Raw genomic sequence first — 21,429 nt, 5'->3', positions numbered from 1 at the left:
CACAAAGAATCTGCACTTTTACTGTTACAGTTCGGAAACTACCGTAATCAGTTCAGTTAAATCTAATCTTAGCAACTTTTTCTTTTTCAACCGTAACAAATGTGATATTCAATTGACCTGTTATGAATCAAATTTTGGGTGTCCGCCCCCCTCTGCTGCTGCTGCATCGTTGTGGAAAACCTGGAGCGGCAGGGATATCTGCGGCTTATATGTGTATGTTTACTGGTTTTAAAAAAAACAAAAAACTTTGGGGTTGTGGCTTATAGTCCGGTGCGGCTCATAGTTTGGAAAATACAGACTATAATCCTTCCTGGATTTTTTCTGTGAAGAACCCAGAGAGGGTTATTTGGTTATTATTTATTTCATTAATAGTGTTATTATTTATTTCCTGACTTTTGTTCTGTGAAGAACCCAGAGAGGGTTATTTGGTTATTATTTATTTCATTAATAGTGTTATTATTTATTTCCTGACTTTTGTTCTGTGAAGAACCCAGAGAATGTTATTTGGTTGTGCTTTCTGGAAAACAATACATTTTTACATTTAGGCACTCCTACAATTGTCACACTTTTTCTGTTACAAACTGACTCCGGCCCCCAGCAGAGAAGGGAAAAGTTATGTGGCCCTCACAGGAAAAAGTTGGGGGACTCCTGGACTAAACTATCTGAAAGAACATGAGGCTCGGGATGGGGAAATACTGAGGCGCAGTGCTGCCTGACATTTGCAAAATGGTCAGTCCAGAAGCGCCATTCGTTTCCATTGGTGCCGATTGGCTGAACCCCCAACAGTCTTATTTAAGAAAGACTGCAAATATTTTCTTCTGTGGTTCTGCATGGTTTCCACTGTGTACATTAATGCATATTATGGTGTTTGAACCCCCGAAAGAAGATATTTTAGCAAATATTTTTAGGGAGGATCTTAGTTATTCATGGGTTGTAGCTATTTGCTAGCCAGTGTTTTGCCTTATTCATGGGGCTCCACTGTATATGGACTGTTTTCTTCATGCAAGAGTAAAAAGGAAATGTTTAATGGCTATGCGGCACAATTTTGGTAAAATGATGAAACATGCGTCTATGAATAAATCGTCAACGCAAGAGACATGAGAAAGTATAGATGGCTCAAGGAAGACCACGAAGGGTTTTGCTTAGACAGTTTCTTTTTTTCCTCTGTGTCTGAGCCGAATGAAGGAGAGTGTCAGGAATGTGATTCTATGTTCGTATTTTAACTTCCCTTACATGATGTGACTCTTCAGGGCCAAGTATGTTGTCTCAAAACTCACTGTAGACAATAGAGGTTGAATAAAGTAACAGCTTTAAGATAGTTTTAACAGTTTTTGTCATCTTTGGCAACTTTTATATGTTGTCTACTGCTATGTGCTCATTTTTTTCTGTATTTTTAAATTTTTTACTTCTTGACCTGAACACATTTATAAAGGAACATTTGTAAAAAGAAACAAAAAAAAAATCACCAGTCTGTGCCCTTTAAAAAAAAACAAAAAAACAATTTTAAACCAAAAGGTAATCACTTATAAATGTTGAACAGAGAATAAAAAGCTTTTAGTCTTTCAGGTATAAGTCTTGACCTTTTACTGTTTTGTTTTTCCAACTTGTTATAAAAATTTATCTTGAACCTGATTTTTAATTTTTTTTTATTTTTATTTTTTTACAGGGATTTTACGCACAGCGGTCCCTGATATGGACAGGGAGACCCAGGACCAGTACCTCGTGGTCCTCCAGGCCAAAGACATGGGGGGCCACCTGGGCGGATTATCCGGGACCACCACCGTCACTGTGAAGCTCACGGACGTCAATGACAACCCTCCCCGTTTCACCCAGAGTGAGTAACTCGCTGCGCCTCGTGCGCTTTCCAGAAACGGCCAGACAGACAGAGCAGCTTGGACATATGGGAACGCCCGGCCTGCTGGACGCGCGCTCCCAGCAGGGGGTGGGGGATGGGGGTGTGCATATGGGCAGTAATTGTTGTACCTCCTCCAATTCGCCAACTCTCATGCATTCTGTTTGTGCGCTACGTGGGAATAATTCATCACGGTCCACAGAACCGAACTAGTTGGGCCTGCGTCTCATTAGAACAAACGGAGCCGAGCCCAGCTGTCAGTCACCCAGTGAACTTGCGGAAGCGGCTTACTTTGTTATGCCCCTGCTAACTCTGTTATTCCTGTTATCAGAAAATTCAAGGAGAAAACAAACACGGAGGGCTGTTTTCTCTGTGCAGTAGGAGATGGAGGAGGTTTTCTTCTTGTTTTTTTTTTTCCAGAACCTTTCTGACCCACAGGTCTTGTCAGGATTTTCACAGCTGCAGCCCGGCAGAGGAAACTCCTGCAGGGCAGGAAAGCATCTCATCAAACATTCAAGCATAGATTTAACTCGCCTCTGCTATCATAGATCAGCTACTATTTCCATCTGCAGCTGGTCTGTCAGATTGCATCACATTTTCTGACAGAGCCTTGACATGCGCTGGCCTAATTGCTTTTCTATTAACGGTGCTATCGTGTGATTTCTTCTACGTCGCAATCCAATTATTAAAAAGAAAGAAAGTGGGAAGAAAAAGAAATCAATGCTCTCTTCTTCTTTTCACGTGTTGAACAGGCAGATCGTTGATTAAACCTTATCCCTAAAAGACGCTCTGTAGAGCAGACTGATTGGGAAGTAAATTGCCTAAAAGTTGCGCCTTAATGTTCAAAATCATGATCTGAGTGGCTTTAAATTTTTCATTAAGGTGTTTTTTTTTAAATATACACTGGCTAAGCATGTCATGTTGGCGTGCTCAGATTTGAAGACAAGTTCCAGGAAGAAGAATTAAAGCTAACGCAAACCGACAATGACAATCATGATAAAGTACCCTGGGGTTAAAGTTTCCTTAAAGGAAGACGGTTCCTGATGAGGGCCTTGGCAGGGTTCGTTCTGCGTGTGTGTGTGTGTGTGTGTGGTTGTGCGTGTGTACGGCTTTCTACAGACTTGTGTGCAAAACCTCGCCTACGCATTTGCACTCCTGTTGTTGTGTTTGTTTGTTTTTTAGCCTGCTGCATCCAAGACTTGGATTTATCAGCCTGTTCCTTTGCATTGTTTGAAGATAAAATATATAAGGAAATAAAACACATACACAATTATTTTTATATATGTTGATATTTTAGAGGAAGATATAAATAGGCAAAAGCAAAGGAAACTAAAAAGTTACAAATCCAAGGGAGTGTCTTTGGACTGCTTTTGGATTCTTGGGACTTGACAAAAACTCTAAACAGGTACAGATCATTCACCATTTACATATCTGATGTATTGTTGTGAGTAAGAGTTTTAGGGCCTCAGCGCTGTCAGTCATCATCATGTACTTGCTGCTAAATGTGCAAATGGTGGAGAAACAACTTACTGTTACAAGAGAACTATTTATTCGCCGTTACCGGTGGCTATGCTAACTAGCCTAGCATTCACAACAGGCTGTGCAGAGCTGCAGCGTAGGACAGAGCAAGGGGGGAGTTGAGTAGCGCCACTTGGAGGGTGATTGACAGCGCTAAGACTCACTTCCTGGTTTTAATTGGTCCAGTTAGCACTGGGAAAAGGCAAAGGAGCTCAGATTTTTTTTCCCACAAATTATCTCTCATTTCACACTGTCACAACATAGTGACAGTTTTAACAAATATGTAAAAAAATAAATAAATACAAAATGTAATCCAATATAATCATTAAGATACAGCTGTAGGTGTTAAATCCATTCAGAGCTGTTAGTGACAATATATTTTTAACTTTAGCTTTCCATTGTGTTTCCTCTCTCGTAGCTCGAGGCTGCATTCATATTTGCTATTCCTTTATTCCATTTATTAGTCGAAAGCATCTTTATTAGAGCAGTCATGCACGCATTGCCATGAAAGAGGAAGTAGCAGCCTTGGGCTTGTAAATCAAATATCCTCGATTATTTGATCATCAGCTCAGGATTTAGACGTTCAGAATGAACTGTTGCTGAGAAATCAATCTGGGGTCATAAAGCCATTTCCAAACAATTTGAAGTCTATCATTCTGCAGTGACAAAGATTATTGGCAAGGGGGAAACGTTTAAGACAGATGGCAATCTTCCCAAGAGTGGACATCCTCGCAAATTCTCCCTAAGGTCAGCCAGGCAGTGCTGCAAAAAATGCCTTGGGTCTTAGTCAGCATTTGATCTGGGCTTTCTTTGCAGCTGCAGGATCTGGGTTCTTTGCAGTAGAGGCGGGCTGGATCTATCGATAATATCGATACCAAGTCAGTATCGGATTTATGCTTCCATGATGAGATCGGTGCTTTAAATTCGGATTCTCTCATGAAACTTTCTCTTTTTCTTGAGTGTACTTTCTCAGCTGCACAATAAATACACTTGTGCTTTGATTTGGTCACAAATGATCTGGTTATTGCACTTTATTTTGAAAACGATTCACACAATTTTTTATTTTTTTTTAAATCATGTAAATATTTTATTCAAGTATTACATGGGTAGGTAACACCTATGAGCTTCATCTAAATTCTGACCTAGATTTTAATAGAATAATTTAAAAGAAAAGCCACAAAAAAGTTTGATGAAATACTTAAGGTAATAAATGACAAGTAATAAAACTCGATGTTTGCTTAGTAAATCATGACAGCATTTTATCTATTCTGTACGTTGACGTCACATTTTGGTAAAGCCGAATCTTTCTGGTTCGATACATTCAACTCAATATCTGAAGAGGGCGTTCGCTGCACAAACACAGAATACTACCAGGTATTTCTTGGTCTAGTCTCTAGTGCAAGTAGCACAGCAATTGAAATAAGACAAAAAAACTTATGTGTAACTTTTTAGTGCAATATAGGAACTTGCATAGAGTCAATAATCCCTTCATTTTGGTTCCATGGGCAGATTATTTAATTTACAACATGGGAAAGAATCTTTTTACAATCCGCAAAAGGAACAAGATCACCATCATCAGCATTAAGGAATTATTACTTAAACAGGTTTCTATATTTTGCTGAAAAGTTGCTTGCAAGTTAGTTTAATCTTATTTCAAGTGCACTAAGATATTTACTGTAGAAACCAGACTAAAAATACCCGGTTAGATTTTGAGTTTTTGCAGAGATTCTTTCCGCTGTCACCACTGCAGGTGGAAAAGTGTTTCTGCTTATTTTATTAATTTAAGACGTGTGATTCCATCCTTTCAAAGACGCACAAATGAAAAGATACGCATTCTATTGTTAGCATGTTTTTAATATTAACCTTTAGTCCACGAGAAAGTAGGAGGAAATAAAAATATTACGTTTCATTCCGCATCTTACGATACAACATGTGTACATAGCACATGTCGCGCTCACGGCGCTCGCGCTCTTGTTTTAATAATCCGCGCTGCTCTTGCTGTGTGGAAACTCTGCCACATTAAGATTTCATACAGGATACGACTCACAGTCCAGCTACCTGCCAGGTACAGCGGGAGACAAACACTCACCGTTGCCATGAAGACCGCAGGTACAGGCAGAAACAGAACTCTCAGGAGCCGGACCGGCTTATGATAAAGGTTTGTTGTCCAACGCAGGCTTCAATGCCAAAAATTGAACTAATGATGTCCTGGGGCGGCGGCTTTGTTGGTCGACTTGATTCTCCATCAAATATGGCGTTTTGGACTGAGCTGCTTCGAGGACCCAGAGGGCTTTCTTCGACGAGAAAAAAAACAAACTTATTTTGTTCTGTCTGAGTGACGGTGGCTCCTCTAAAGCCTCCCGGTCCCCCAGATTCTCCACACCGTTTCCTCAGTTGCTCAGCAAACGCACACCTCATTGAATCTCTGTGCCCGGATTTTATTTTTTGTGTGTGTTTGTGTGCGAGTGTGTTAACGTCCCACGTGTTCCCGTGTTGTTCTGCGTGCGGATCGGGCGTTGCCTCGCACTCTGCGCCCAATCCGCGGCGGGGTGGCCATCAAAGCCGGCCACCCCGCCGCTTCACTCGATTTCGCCGGCGGGCTTTTAAAAAGATGCCCTGAAATCCGGCCCCTGTTGTCTCCCAAGGTCAGCGCTGCTTATTCCGCGTGGCATTTAGCAGAAAGAGAGGATTACATCATACTGTGCAAAACAGGTATTGGCTGCACAGCAGGGGGGAGGAAAGGAAAAGGAAACCGTCCTCTCCTGCTTATTTGCTCTTCACCCTAGAATTTTATTTTTCTTCTCTGTTCAAGATATGATTTTAGGTACTAAGTGAATTTGTTGTGTGCACAGTTTTAAACGTTGTTAGGGGATTTCTCTAAGCCCGGAGGAAGAAGCGTAGCAAAGAAAAAATAGGCTACCATGCAGATTGCGGCTGATTTTTTTTATTTTTTATTTTTTTTGAATGAATGTTGGATATTTCCAGGTGCTTCGTTGGCAAACATGACAATTTAAACACACACTCCTTTGGGGATCTTTTTTTTTTTAAATGGCATAAAGGAGCCGCTGTTGTATCTGAACAGCCTGTTCAGGTTGTTCAGATACCAGCAGCAATTTCTGCCAGTATCATTGCTTCAGTTTCTTTCTCTTGCTGCAGTTCTCTGCACAAGAAATATCCTTACCCAGATCTAAAACTTTAAAAGAAATAATAAAATGAAACCTTTAAGTTTAGTTGTTATTCTCAAGATACAACTTCACAAAAATGCAGTGCAATGAACTTCTTTCTCCCAATCTACCAATCTGAAGCATAATTAGACAATGGCTGAGGCCAACCTGTTACAGTTACACTCTGAAAAGTGTGGCATGCTTATGTTTTCAGCATTTAAAACATGTTTGTACTGCGTCAAACAGTACAAACATGTTTTAAATGTTTGTACTTATTTTTTGTGTGCGTTTGTGTGAGTGTGTCCCCCAGATTCATAAAGCATAAAGAGTCAAAACGTGCTTCACCTTTTTTATTGTAGTTTCTTGCTTGAGTACTTCAGTGTTGTAATAATGAGACAGTAGTGTTATTTATATGAAACGTATTTTATTTTGTGTGCCACAAATTCTAAATGAGATATTGACCTGAACTTTGACTGGGCCATTTTAAATACCTGAAATCTTTGATTTTCACTTTTTTTTCACCTGAAACCTCCTCTTCCTCCAACCACAGATTTGCATATCAAGGTTTTCTTGTCTGGACTTGAATTTGTGCGCAGCTGTATTTGTGCAAATTCGCACACGACCAGGAAAACAAGAAACCTTCTCTGTTTTATCTATTTTATGATTTACTGCAGCATCGGTTGTGTACAAAATACGTCTACTTTCCCATTGGCATTTCCCAAATTTCGTCTTGATACCGTTTTGACTTTCAGACACTTATCTACCAGAGATGGTTATTTCCTTACACGCCTAATACTTCCCAACATGACCTTCAGCTGCACAGTTCTCTCTTTTTTTCTTTTTTCAGGACTCAATTCACACTTTCCCAAGATGCATTAAAATCTCACAACCCTCTAGGGAAATTGCCGTGTTGCAGCGAAAGTACGTTGTGAAGCCCGTTGAACCGTCCTTGGCTTTGTTTTTTGTTTTTGTGTGTGACTCTTACTAGGGAAAATCACATCAGATGTGTTTCTTTTTTATGACGTTGCTAAGAGCAAAGAGCTTGAAGATCCCCTTATAAATGGGTGGTTCTGTGCTAAGCTGTTTGTTTTTATAAATTGCTGCACAAACCAATTCAGTACCTGATTTTAGATAAATTTGCACATGAATGATTTATAGGTTAAGTGCCGTAGCAAGCAAACGACAGCAAAAATAATAACCGAGAGAATGAATTTAAGCTGTAAAAAGAACCGAGAGAGCTTGAAGAAAATATTTTGCAAAAGACCCAGAGTCAGATTATGAGAAGTCCTTTCTTCTGGAAGCAAGCTATTAAGAAATGAGGGCTGAATAAATAGTTTTGCACAATTCTATGTTTACACACTTAAACAATATAATCCTCCTTCATCCTACGTATGAAAAGCCAATATATGGTGTAAGATGTCTCTGTGTGACTGGTGTGTGTCCAGTTTTATAGACTGACAAATAATCCCAGACGAAGGTCTCAAATTTTTCAGCGATCTTATCGTTTGGTTTTCCCTCAAGTGTTACTTTGGATGTAGTTCTTGGCCATGGAAGAAGTGATTTATTTTGTGAAGAAAAGTCTGTTTCCATTTCGGAGATTTTTCAACCACTCACCATATGTTCTTACTCTGACTCTAAATCACAGCACAGATCTTCCACCAGAACAAGAATCCGTGTCGGAGGAGAAGTGATTAAAATGGGAGAATATTCAAGGAAGACGTTACTGGTAACTTATTTACGCAACCTCCTATTCTCACAAAGACTTAAGATACAATTTGCAATGAAGAAAATTGTATCTTAAGTCCCACACTGGGGACTTAAGATACAATTTTAAGTCCCCATGGAGCTTTTTGTGAAGCTGTAAGTTATTCTTGGTGTTTCAGCTAAAGTAGTGGAAGTCGGGCAGATGCTGTTGTTCCGATACGCGTTGCGGTAATTTTTTTTTTTACACCAGATAATATTTGTGGGTCTGTAATATGTGGTGTGTCTCATTAGCTGTCTTATAATGTGACCTGCCACCCGGGTCAGCTTGACCTTATAAGCACCAACACTTCACAAAACGTTTGTTTTAGTTGCACCCAGAACAGATTTCTATTGATCATTTGTCCATTCAGTTTATGGCGCCTGCAGTCGGAGTAACGAGAAATGGCCGTAAAAACCAAACAAACTGAAGCTTCAATCTGATTGGCAGCTTCCAACGCACAACTGATTTAAATGTCAATTTAACATTTTTTTAAAGTAATCTGTACTGCACTTGATTATTCTTTGATGTACAGATACATTTATGAAACTTTTTTTGTGAAATAAAGGGATGATTAAACTTCAAAAATATTGCTGAAATGTAGATATTTGCTGTCTTTTTACACGTCACTCTCTATAATTCTCGACATCTTCCTTTCTATATTTCTAGATCTCCCGTTTGTACGCTCACTAGAAGTAACATGAATGAGATAATTATACAGATAATTATTAAATGCAAGATAAGTTGCATAGTAAAAGCCCTCTGTGTGTTGGTAGAATAGGCTTCAGAAGAAGACAGACGTCCATTCATACTAGAACCTCCACTGTGATTGTGTGAGACTTTTATTTTGAAGTTGAACCTGGACAAGAGGACTGAAAAATGTAACACGATGCAAGAGTTTTATATCACTGCACATTGATAATAATTGCTAGGTAACCAAAGAGTGAGTGAGTTAGTTGAAAAAGCCTTTCCTGTTTAACCTCTAGACTAGCTAAATGGCTAGCTTAGCTAACTAGTTGAGTTAGCTCAAGCTGAACTAGCTTAGTTTAGGTAGTTTACTTAGCTAGCTGAGAGGTTAAACTTAGGAGTTTAACCTCTCAGCTAGCTAACTTAGGAGGTTAAACTCCTAAGTTTAACCTCTCAGTTGAGCTCAGATTCAATGAGGTGTGTGTTTGCCTACATCCCCCAGAATGCTGTGCTGAACTAGCTTAGTTAGTTCAGCTAGCTTACTAGCCAGGTAACTGGCAGGGTAAACAGCTAAGGCTTTTGCCTACATCCCCCAGAATGCTGTGCGATTCTGGATCAAAGTTCAGTGAAATTCTTAAATTATATCATCTGTATTATCTATTGACATCGATCACATGTATATGTATCACATGTATGTTAAAGTTTGTATACTTTAACAAGCTGGATTAAACTCAGCTGGAGCTGGATTTTGGACCGACTGTTTTTATTATCAAGTTTATTTCATTTGTGAAAACACAAAAAGAATGACTTGCTATTTGCTCATTTGGTTTCATGGCTACCTTTTAAAAAAATATGAAAATGGCAACAAATGGACTAGTTAAACACACGGACAGGACGGTTCTAATCTGCTTACAAACTCTTTGAATCACAGTTTTTGATTTGTGAAACCTTTATTTATAAAAACCTTACAGTTGAGTTTGGGTTTTTTTTTATCATGAAACATCTTTGCTTAGCCACTGCACATTGATAATAATTGCTAGGTAACCAAAGAGTGAGTGAGTTAGTTGAAAAAGCCTTACCTGTTTAACCTCTAGACTAGCTAAATGTGCACATCACTGCACATTGATCACTGCACACTTCAGGGCTTCTCGCTTTTTATCTTGCGAGAACCCTTGAAGTACAAGCACTGTTGAAAAATTAAATAACTACAAAAACACAAGTACTCCCACCTCCAGAGTTTTTCATCAAACCATCAAGGGCAAAACTTGCTTTTAACGAAACAAATCACAACCACTTTATTCTTTCTAACTTGAAATGCCACCATGTGTCATGAAGTGCCAGAAACCCTGGAGATCAGTCCACCTGCTCTACCCTATCCAATAAATCTGCAGGCTCCCAAAGGGCAAAACTTTGATTCAGTGACTGGTGATGCTCGCTGCAGCCTTTTTTCCACACACACACGCACGCATGCACACACACAAAAACTCCCAGATGTTCCCAGAGACTCATAACTTGTGCTTGAAAAACTTTCTGTGTGAAAGAACCGTTTGAAAAGCCACAACTCTGCTCGGTGACAAGTCCGCAGACAGAAGCGCAGGTGCCGCTTGGCGTTTTTATTTTTTTTTTATGTGGCTCCCAAACAACCTTGGTTCGCCAGCGGTGTCACATAAAACACTGAGGGAGCCATCACTCCCAGCACCGGTTTGATGGAAGGAATGATAGATGGGCTGACAGATGACTACATAGGTAGCGCCGATAAGATCAGTGTCATTTTATGCACCGGGGAAATGAGACACGGCGTGAGGGAGCGACCGAGAGAGTAGCTCAGAGTGGGCTTCATCATAAATATTACTAATTCATTCCCCTGGAGAGAGACAGAGAGGTTGTAACGGAGAGAGTGTGAATGGGATGAGAAATTCATCGAGGAGGAGGAGAACGAGGAAGGCGCATCAACGCATGTTTATGTTTGAGTAGGAACATTCTTTTTTCTAAAAGAGAGAAAGATGGAGTCGCAATAAAAATGGACGTGATGAAGTTGTTAAGGAAGTAAGACAATGAGGGAGTGGGAGAGGAATGGCTCCGGGGATGTAAGGGAAGCCACGGAGAGACAGGGAGACAAACGAGTGGAGGGAGTGAATGAAACGGATGAAGTAGAGAGGGAATGAAGAAAGAATTATGTCTTTAAGCAGGAATGAGACGTAAAGCAAAAAAAAAACAAAAGCAAAAGACAATACAGCGGGATGAGAGGAAGAGCCGGCAGTGTACACGAAGAATGACATAACCTCGGTTTTTGCCCTGCGTCCGTGGAAGTCCGCCCTGTGATCTCTGTTACCTGTGCTAAGGAACAGCGTCGCACAGGCACGCACAGCTTCGCGCAATCAGTCAGAGGTGAGGAGACGGGAGCGCGCTCAGTCTAGTCGTCTTCACACTCGGTGAATCCCGGTGTCCCTCGTCGCAGCCTCTCCCATCTGTTCCTGTTTAAAACACCCGCAGTGCTACAATCACTTTTACTCAGCCTGGCAGAAATTGGCTGTGCTGACAAATCCCTCGTTAGGCCATTCGCTTTCACAGTCCCACAAACTAGTGTAGTCATCGTCAAGTCCAACCGAAAGCAATCGGCGGTTATACTTTTTTTATATATATAATACTGGGCCTTAGAAATTGTCTGGTTATCAAAAGTTAAGATTTCCAAATAAACAAAAACATTCCCTCATACAGTTGTGATGGTATTAAATCCTTTGGATTATTATTAAAGAAAAAAGTGACTGTGCTTAATGGAGCATAGACTAATCCAGAGCTGCCCCTCCCCAACCTGTTGCCTTGTACTTCTGCTCAACTGGCCGAGCTGATCTTACTACATTTTTTTAATAGGTACATTTGTGGGCGCACATATGTGCAAAACGCACAACTTTGAACCTGAGATTGTACGTTTGATATCCATCCATCCATCCATCCATCCATCCATCCATCCATCCATCCATCCATCCATCCATCCATCCATCCATCCATCCATCCATCCATCCATCCATCCATCCATCCATCCATCCATCCATCCATCCATCCATCCATCCATCCATCCATCCATCCTCTTTACACCCTTGCCCCTTAGTTGGGTTGGGAGGGTTGCTGATGCCTATCTCCAGCTAACGTTCCGGGCGAGAGACGGGGTCACCCTGGACAGGTCCATTTGATTCCCAGTAAAAGATTAACAATATTGTCTACTGTAATGGGTCTGATTTTTAGAGAATGGGAAACATGTAGGGGTGTTATATCTCTTGACTTTGGATTCTTTCCCTCTTCTCCCCATCTGTTGTATGATCTGATGAAACGTAGATTAAAGGTTTTGTATTTCTAAATGATGCTGTGGGACGAGCAGGATGGCTCCAACTCAAAAGAGAGACAAACCTCAGGTAGTTGTTTCTTTAGTAAAAACAAGAAAATGATTCAGTAAGGGTTGACGTTCAGGCCAATTACAGGCTCACTACCTGTGCAAACAGTTCCACTGAATAATATCAGCGTCTTATTATGGCATCTTCGAAGAAGTAAAAATATGAGCGATATATCCAAGTTGGCACTATGTTTTAATAATGTCTATGCCATGGTTTTACGTAAACCTGTGGATTAATATCACTATAATAAATAAACGTAATCGACTTCATAACATTCTGGATAGATAAAACCAAAACAAACATGTTAGCTTAGCGCTAGCGGTAGAAACAGTTTGTGGTCTTTAACCAAAGATCTCCGGAAGATTAGTTGATCACTTAACAAAAAATAAGTAACTGAGTAATTACAACAAGACTTATGGAAAATGTAGCACACCCTGTCACGACACAGTACAGCACAGCTAGCTTAACATGCTTTATGCTAATACACAGACAGAAACCTCTGAGATTTGACTTGATGCCCCCAAAAAGAAATGATCCCCTCACACTGAGTGTCCTTTTCCACACACTAACACACGACAAGTGACACACAGTGCAGACAGCAGCTTTATAAAATGTTAGTGGAACAGAAATGCTGTAGTGTAAATTTGCTCTCTCTTGTTAACAGAGGCGGTGGATGATGCCACAGCTTCTGGCATGAGCCAACATGCTTCTCTTTAGCATTCCAATCACACTCAGCCCCATCAAATACATATCGAAAATAGCTTGTGTCCTCTTCAATAGGGCATCGATAATGAATTTAGTTAAATGCCATGACTAATGTGCATTTGTGGACTCATAATGGGCTCCGTTGGAGTCTGGGCTGGGGGGGTACGCGGGAGCTGGCCAACCCGGCTGCCCACGTCTGGCCGTCCCCGTCCAACGGTCGCCACCCACACGGCCCCCGCGTCTCCCGTTGTTTGGACCGGCGTGATAAACTCTTTAGAATGCATGAAAGCGAGTCCCAGGGGGTAGGTTCACCAAAGCGTGAAGGATGGAGGGAGAGAGATGACAGAACGGAGGGATCGGACGTGGAGGTGGGGAGAGGAGAGGAGTTGAGAAAAAAAAAAGCAAATGGCTTTTCGGCAACACGAATAATCAGGCTAACTAAAAATCACTTCATCTCATGCAGAGCTGATGCGGCGCTGATGGCGTGCTGGGAAACGGAATGAAGCAAATTTTCTGTGTTTAGACGGCGCGGGGCGGGCAGATGTGATTCTGTTTGTTTGCACGCGCGCTGCCAAATATGCGCTGGAAAACCGGCATAAGGCTGGAGTACAAGCGATTACTTACACATGCTGCTGAGTACGTATGTCTTAAGAGTTGGTTGGAAAATTCGAACGCTCCGATTCTGCATGAGTGTATGCAGGATGCTGGATTTGCAGCCAACTCCAGACAGCACCGGGGCTGAAATGGCTCCCTCGCATCACTACGCACAATTAGGCCTGCCATCGCATTAGTGCCCTGCAGTCAGTGGTGGCACAGTTCAGAGCTCTGCTTGGATGGCTTCCTTTAGGCTTTCACCCAGCGTGGGTATGAAAGCTGCAGCGGCCCCGCTAACTGCGCTGCGTCTCGTGTCCAGCATTAAAGAACAAGCAGGATCAGTCAGCCCCTGTGGGTCGGAGCTGTTATCGTTCCTCTATTGCACTCGCTACATATGCTGTAAATGTGCAACAAATGAGGCTAACATGAGAGCCCCATCAAATTCTCAGCTCCTTTGAGGGAAGAGCTTCGCCCCTGATGAGCTTTTCTGCTGCAATCCAGTGCAGCCAAAAGCCGCCTGTGAGCTGAGATTCCCCGTCCGCTAATCGTCATAGCAACGCAAGGTTTCCAGAAGATCTGCAAGCTGAGAATCCTGCCTTACGAGGGCGGCATTATGTAAAATCGACTGTTTTTCTATCTTTACATTATGTTGTGATGTTATTCCTGCATGTTTGAGAAATCCCTGAATCTCCCATAGCAACAATTCATCTGAGCAAAATGCCTGGGTGGATCTAGCACTGCCTTCGAGGTCAAAGCTCCTCCTCGGAGCTTCTGAGTTTACCTCTTAACCGCGACTCCTCCGCTCAGCTCCTTCAGACTAGCCAGCTGCAATTAGCAAACACCTGGTGGAAGTGCGAATCTGCTGAGCTCAGTAAATTAGCGGCTTCTCAGCACAACGCTGGTAAAAACTGCTAAAGGGTGAATAGCGGAGTGATGGTGTGACGACTTTTTGAAGGCAGAGTTTCAGAAACAGTCTCAACTTGAAGGCGTTAAATTATGAAGTCAAACTTCTTTTAAATCATATTTGATAAATATAGTAACTAGAGATGTGCCGATCAGGTTTTTTCCTGCCGATACTGATTCCGATCACCCATGAGGGCCGATCACCGATACCGAGCACATAATTATTTTTTTATTTATTTTTAATCATAAACACTACTGGTTACATTATGTGGAAAAAGGAACCATGAATTCACCTTAATTTAGACAAAAACTTGTTTTTAATAACTTTTTCCAAGAAGAAAATTAAACAAAACAGGCATTGCGCAAATTGTACTGCTATCGCTAATATCTTTAACAGACTGAAAACATATGAAGGCTCTGAAGAGGCTAAATAATGCAAAGAGCCAAAATAAAACCTCTCAACATTGCCAAAAAAATTCAAGTATAAAACTTAACATTCAAAGGCAAATACAGGATCCATTACAATAAACAATCCTGAGTTACTGAATGAAAATTTCCTGATAGCATGGCGGCTAGCTGATTACTGCTAGTTCTGAGTGGCTGTTTCTGACTGAGCGGAGTAATTATGCACAGCAGGGAGGAGATCGATTACTTTTTCAGAGATTATCTGTCTCATGTTAGGACAGCGAAAGTTTTAATACGTATGTAAAATGTTTTTTTTAGGTTAGATGCTGCAGCTTTAAGCAGAGGTTTGGTGTGAGAGTCACTACCAGGTGGGGCAGAAGCGACGCTCCGTCTGTGAAATATTACTTCCTGTAGCGCGTAGCAGCGGTTCAACACCGAGAGCAGAACCAGTGTCTTACATCGCAGCTCGATGACTTAAATAATTTTGCGGGTTATTTGTTTAGCTTTCTGACTGTCATGCTAATCCGGGTGAGTGTTTGTAGCTGTGCGCTGCTTTACCTGCTATCTGATCCTCCATATGTCTTTTTTACTGCAGTGAGCCTCGATGTAGCCAAACTCCGTCAAGTATGACATTGTTTTTATGCCATATTAGATTCGTCGTGTTGATGCATTTTGACGTGCTTCAATTTTCCGCCACAACACGCAAACTTCCCCAGTCACTCAGTGCGTTATAGTTCCACATCGCTTAGGATTTGTTGCTGCGCGTTTGCGCAGAGTGAAGGAAAGAGGAGACCAGCTGCACAGGCAGGCTGGGAAATGAGATGCAGGTGATCAGTTTGTGTGATCGGAAACAAGAGACCATGATCGGCGATCACCGATCATACACTTTTTCACGGAAATCGGCCGATTATGATCGGTGACCGATCGATCGGCACACCTCTAATAGTAACCTAATGTCTTGCTCCAAAATGGTACTGTGTGACTAGAAAACACATAACACTGCCCCTTTAAATGATCCCCAATTTGTGGGAGGACTGTGGCTCAGTGGGTAGAGTAGTCGTCTTGTATTCGGAAGGTTGTAGGTTCAATTCCAGCTGCGATCCTAGAACTTCAAGTGTATTTGTGAGTGCTAACGGGTGACTGTGGCTCTTGTGTAAAGTGCTTTGAGTGGCCAAAATGACTGGAAATGGTCCATTTACAATTGCAACTTCTTGTGTGACAACGCAGGAAAAGTGGCGAATTCTAAACTTCATAAAGAGGTTCCAAGACGGAACCGTTTTCGTCGCCTCCTTTCTTCGTTTTTTGGTTGTTTCAACCGTGGCTTTGGTGGAAATTGGATTCATCAGTCGCTCTTTCTCCTCGGGTCGTCCGCTGGCTGAGAGTGTTCAGGAATCACGGCGAGACTGCCTTCGCTATTATTCATTTATTTATTTATTTTTCATTACTTTTTCATCTGACCTGGCAGTGTGCCCACTCACGTAGAATAATTGGAGCTAAAGCCATTCTTTTTTTTTTTTCTCCCCCTTCCTTCCGCCAAGCCATCAGTGAGCCATGGAGCGCCGGAGAAAGCGATTTCCATGTTAATGGGAAGCTTCCCGGCAACATCTAAGCCTTTCTCCGCTTTCCCTTTTCCCCTCCGTGATCGTCCTCTCCTCTCCTCTCCTCTCCTCTCCTCTCCTCTCCTCTCCTCTCCTCTCCTCTCCTCTCCTCTCCTCTCCTCTCCTCTCCTCTCCTCTCCTCTCCTCTCCTCTCCTCTCCTCTCCTCTCCTCTCCTCTCCTCTCCTCTCCTCTCCTCTCCTCTCCTCTCCTCTCCTCTCCTCTCCTCTCCACTTGCCGTCGTCCCCAAAGACTCAATCCTTCTGCCATTGTTTTGCAACGTTACCTTTCACCTCTCAGCCTCTGTTTACCTCCTTCTCCCGCTCCTCTCTGGCGCCGCCTTTGTCTCTATCGAGCTTGATAAATGGAGTCGCTGGACTGTGAGCGGCACATCCTCAACAGGGTGTGGTGAGCCATTGCGAGCTGTCTCTCATCATTGTGTGTCTATTTATTTCTTTCTTTTCGTGTTTTCTACTCCAGTTAGCCCCCCTCTCCTCTGGCATGCACCGAGAAATCCTCCCTCAAACTCACACCTCTCCATTCGGGTTCGCGGGGAGAAACTCGGACGGACAGGAGAACTCTTTGAAAGTCTCTGAAAATCTTTTATTTGATGTTACTGAGGAGGAACACTGATCTCCACATGGCTGAGCATACTGTATGCGATGCACACCTAACCCTCTGAGGATCCCTGAAGCCTCCTCCTACAGGTTTCCCTTTTTTTCTCTCTTTCTTCCACCTCCCGTCCTCACCACATTTTTTGACTCAGTGTTTTCTTGGGCTCTTCAAACCGCAGCAGGAAATGGGCCAAGACGTCATCTCCCTCGAGGTATTCTAAGTAGCTCCATCCACCTCAGAAACTCTGTCAGAAAAACAGCAGTGGGTAAACCTCCATATGAATCAGCTCGACCTCGCGCTTGTTTGTTGTACAGAGTCTTCAACGCTTATTGGCGCTCCTAGTGAATGTGTGCGCAAACCTTAAAAAACCCCAAAGAAAATCATATTTTATTGCAGGAGCAGAAAAACGACTACATTTATTCACTAAAGGGGGGGAAAAAAAATCCCACTTTACAAATTGCTAATACCGAGCAGGCATTTTGCTAGTTTAGCCGCTTTAGTTCTTTGTGACATTAACTACAAAAAGTAAGTCAATTATTTATATAAAGCAACAATATTCATTCATAATAAATCTTGGACCATTGGAAAGGTCCTTACATTACATTTGTAAGGAAAATGTATGGCTCGACTACAAGAGTTGAGTTTGTCGGTAGAGCCTCTTAAAATGCTACTAGCTTGTTGGATTGGACTTATTCACTTACATTAACTGTTCATCTGATTAAAGAAAACAAACAACGGTCTCTGTGTCACATGGGAAAACTGTACACAACTAACTGGCATTAAAAACGCCCCCCCCTCCCCCCCAAAAAACAAAAAAAACTCTCTTGATAACGTTCTTTGAGCTAGGATGAGGGTTTTTTTCTTTTTACAGGCATATAGAAATGGATGTATTTTTCAAAACTGCAATGGACACACTTTTTTTTTGCATCTCACGATTCACGTGATCAATGATCAGATGTTACTTATGGCAACAAACCACAAATAAGACGACAGGACATTGTAGGACGGCAATGGTTTGTGTTTTGTTTTGTGTTTTTTTTTGTTTTTGGATGATGTGCATCTGACTCCACCAAAAAAGTTGTGTCCAATTTGAATGTGTTGAATCCATTGCTCTTCTTTAAAATTAGCCGACTACAATTTCCCGAAAATGCCGCAGCTGCTCCAAAGCATAAGATTCTTGTCGCTCCAGAGCCTGAATAAGGTGCTGACGTCTCCTCTGACGGCTGATAGATGAGCGCTGGCACCATGGCTGAATTATGAATATATTTCAGGTAGCTGTTTACATCAGTCGCTGCCATAATCCTCAATGATGGACTTATTCATGTGTGATTTTAGTTTGATTTCTAATTTAGTGGAAAGACCTAAGTTACAAAATTGTGTTTCGTCAACATTAGCAGAATAACAACAAAGATTTGCGCACATTTCTAATGCTTTTGACGGACAGCTGAATCCCTGAGAGAGATGATATCAGCTTGCCTTCAGAACGCCTCAAACGAGGGAAACCTTTGTTTTTCCCACTAAGGGAGATGCCGTCCCACTGCCTCCACCAAAATTGTTTTGGCATCTTCAAGCTTTCCAATACCGCAAACCACAAGCTCAACTTTTGCTGCTCAACTCACCGATGTATTTTTGTGGAAAAGTCAAGATTTTCAGTGGTGCGGGATTTACTGCCAAGAAGCAATTTCCCAAGATCAAATGAATTGACAAAACAGAAATCTCCTCACTTTTCACGCCAAGTATATATTGAACAAGATTTCAGAAACATTCCTCCTGGATTTTGGTGCTGGTCAACATGATGGCATCTTTTGGTTGCCACATTCGCGATGGGAACTTTCCATTCCATCACCTTCTTTGTCGAATGGACCTCTGGTGATTGTGGAGGCCGTTGGAGTAGAGGAACCTCTTTGCCTTCAATGGACCAGCTGGAATCACGGTCTTTTCAAATGCGTACGGCTGGGAATAAAACACCACAACCTACAATGCAGCTATTGGCATTAAGGCGTCCATCAGTGCCTAGAAAATATTCCCTAAAACCACCACCTCATCACCAGCATGAACTCTGTAGGATAGACGTTTGTGTGGACAAGCAGTTGAACAACTTTCTGGTACCTAACAGAGTGAAGATTAAGTACATTTTACAGCTTTACACATTCATTTAATCATAAAATGGGCATTTTTTTAAAATCAATGGAAGATCATTTTGTCAGAGTGTAAAACAAGCACAGAGGGGATGCAGGAAGATGGATGTGAAGCCAAGATGGCTCCTGCAGGGACTCCATGGTGTCTGTAGCTTCCAGTGGCTTAAATCTTATACAGTTTGACAGGAGTCGGTTGTTTGTTTCATGTGGCTATAAAGAAGTCTTTTATAATAATTGGAAGAGGAAAGGAGGAATTCATGAGGTTTGTCCTGAATGTGCAAGGCTGTTTTCACAGCACCGGACAATTCGCTCTGCTGACTCAAATTGGTGGGGTGGGGGGGGGGGAGAAAACAAAAACACATCCTCGCTCTGAGTTTCAAATGAAAATGTCTTGCTTCATACTTTCTGAAAGTTGTTTTTTTTTTTTCTCTCTCCTTTCTGGTAATTTTGCCGAAGCGGAGCACCTGCACCGTTGTTGTTTTTCAGAAATGTACAGAGGCTCCCGCGTGGTTTCGCACGTTGTAACGACTGCACTTGCAATTATGAGTTCAATTCTCACCAGGCTCATTCTGCTGCGGCGCTCGGATGCAGAGTAAAGTGCTTTGCATGAAAAACACTAAACGGCTTCTTCAGTCTGCTCCGTGCAAGCTGTTTGGGAAATATATTCGTCTGTATCGAAGCGAATCAAGTGTACTTTATTTCGCAATCTGTAAAACCCCGTATTCTTAGTTGTTATAATTTCCAATTATAAACACCTAAATTAGTTTGTGTAAGATTACATCGACTGCATTATTGTTGTTTTTTTACGTTTTCCTCCTCCACCTGCATGTCCTGCGCGGAGCTGCTGGGTTTGCACACACACAGACGGAGGCGGCGGGATGAGCGACACTTCGCAATTTCACCGAGACTCAATAGACGGCGCATCTGCAGAAAGTCACTTTGCTGAACATCAGCGAAAAGTGTTGACTCTGCAAGTTTATGACAACGCAAAAGGCAGCCGGGCGACGCTACCCCTGGACGCTGTTTTTTTGCTAAAAGAAAAGACTGCGAGCGGCTCAGACAGGACATGATGTGAAATATTTTTTTTAAATTTTTTTTATTTTTCCTATGTTCTTGTTCAGAAAGTCATGGCGAAGCAAAAAACGCACACCACCCAGTGTGACATAACAGAAATAAATCATTCGAAAGGGCATGTAAGAGGATCACCGGCTGCCTAGTCGTGCACAGTGAGAGCCAGATTTGGCTCTAATATCGACCTTATGAAACAATAAAGAAAGGTCAGCCAGCTAAGTCAGATCTGGCTCTAAAAGAAGCGCACATGCGTCGGATCGTCTCTTTAGGACGTTCAAGTAAACACAAATGAGTGTGATGAGCACTTTATTTAGCCAGACCTGCAACGTTTTCATCATCTCATGCAGGTTATATAAATGTTAGAACTCATTTAACTGTTTTTTTTGTTTGTTTGTTTGTTTAGCTTTCTGGCATTAAAACTTCATTAACTTTCATTAACTTTTCTCTGCTTGATTAAATGTTTGCAGACATCTGCACCACAGATGTCCAATATGGTTTGAAGTTTGGACACTTTCGAAAGCAGCTCGGCCTTGTCCGTCCTCAAACCGGTTTTGATTCATGTTTGGGATCATTGTCCAGTTTACTTGAGGTTTAACTGTCTGGTTGATTATTTGGTGTTAAAAAAAAAAGGTCATCATATTCAATAAATATTAGAGTATTCTTTCTCATGATGAAATTGCAAACTTTAACAAGATATTGAATATACCTCCCATTAGGCCCACCTTTCTAATGTAAATGGTTTTTATGGGTTTCACCATAAGTGGAAATTTATAGTAATTAATAGATATGAATGTTTGGAAACATAATTTGTGTGTTGTGATAAATAACTACATGATATTTCTCGCTTAGTGAGTGGGAGTTACTGAAGTAATTTAACTTTTCACTAATATTTCATTTTATTGGTTTGATTTCCTTTTTTCTTTGAGCTTTGGGCTCAGATGGTTGAAAACTTGAAAACAGCTTGGTGAAAATGCAAACGCGCATCAAAACTGACTTCTGAACAGATGAAGTAGGCTAAGATGACGCTTTTAGAAAGGCTTCAACGCTGCCG

At 41.7% G+C, this 21,429-nt stretch overlaps 1 protein-coding gene across 4 annotated transcripts in view; it reads left to right on the top strand.

The window, feature by feature from the left end:
• Positions 1–21,429, top strand: part of cdh24b (cadherin 24, type 2b) — a 220,563-nt gene that overhangs the window by 132,655 nt on the left and 66,479 nt on the right. For all 4 annotated transcript variants that reach the window (XM_008432992.3, XM_017310022.2, XM_081598308.1 and 1 more), the window contains one exon: positions 1,667–1,834. In XM_008432992.3, coding sequence (XP_008431214.1) covers positions 1,667–1,834 — 168 coding nt within the window. The remainder of the gene's footprint in view (positions 1–1,666; positions 1,835–21,429) is intronic.

The sequence above is a fragment of the Poecilia reticulata genome, chromosome 17, assembly GCF_904066995.2.
Source record: "Poecilia reticulata chromosome 17, P_reticulata-male-v2, whole genome shotgun sequence".
NCBI lineage: Eukaryota > Metazoa > Chordata > Actinopteri > Cyprinodontiformes > Poeciliidae > Poecilia > Poecilia reticulata.
The sequence above is the reverse complement of the archived record's forward strand: the minus strand, read 5'-3'. Positions and strand labels throughout refer to the sequence as shown.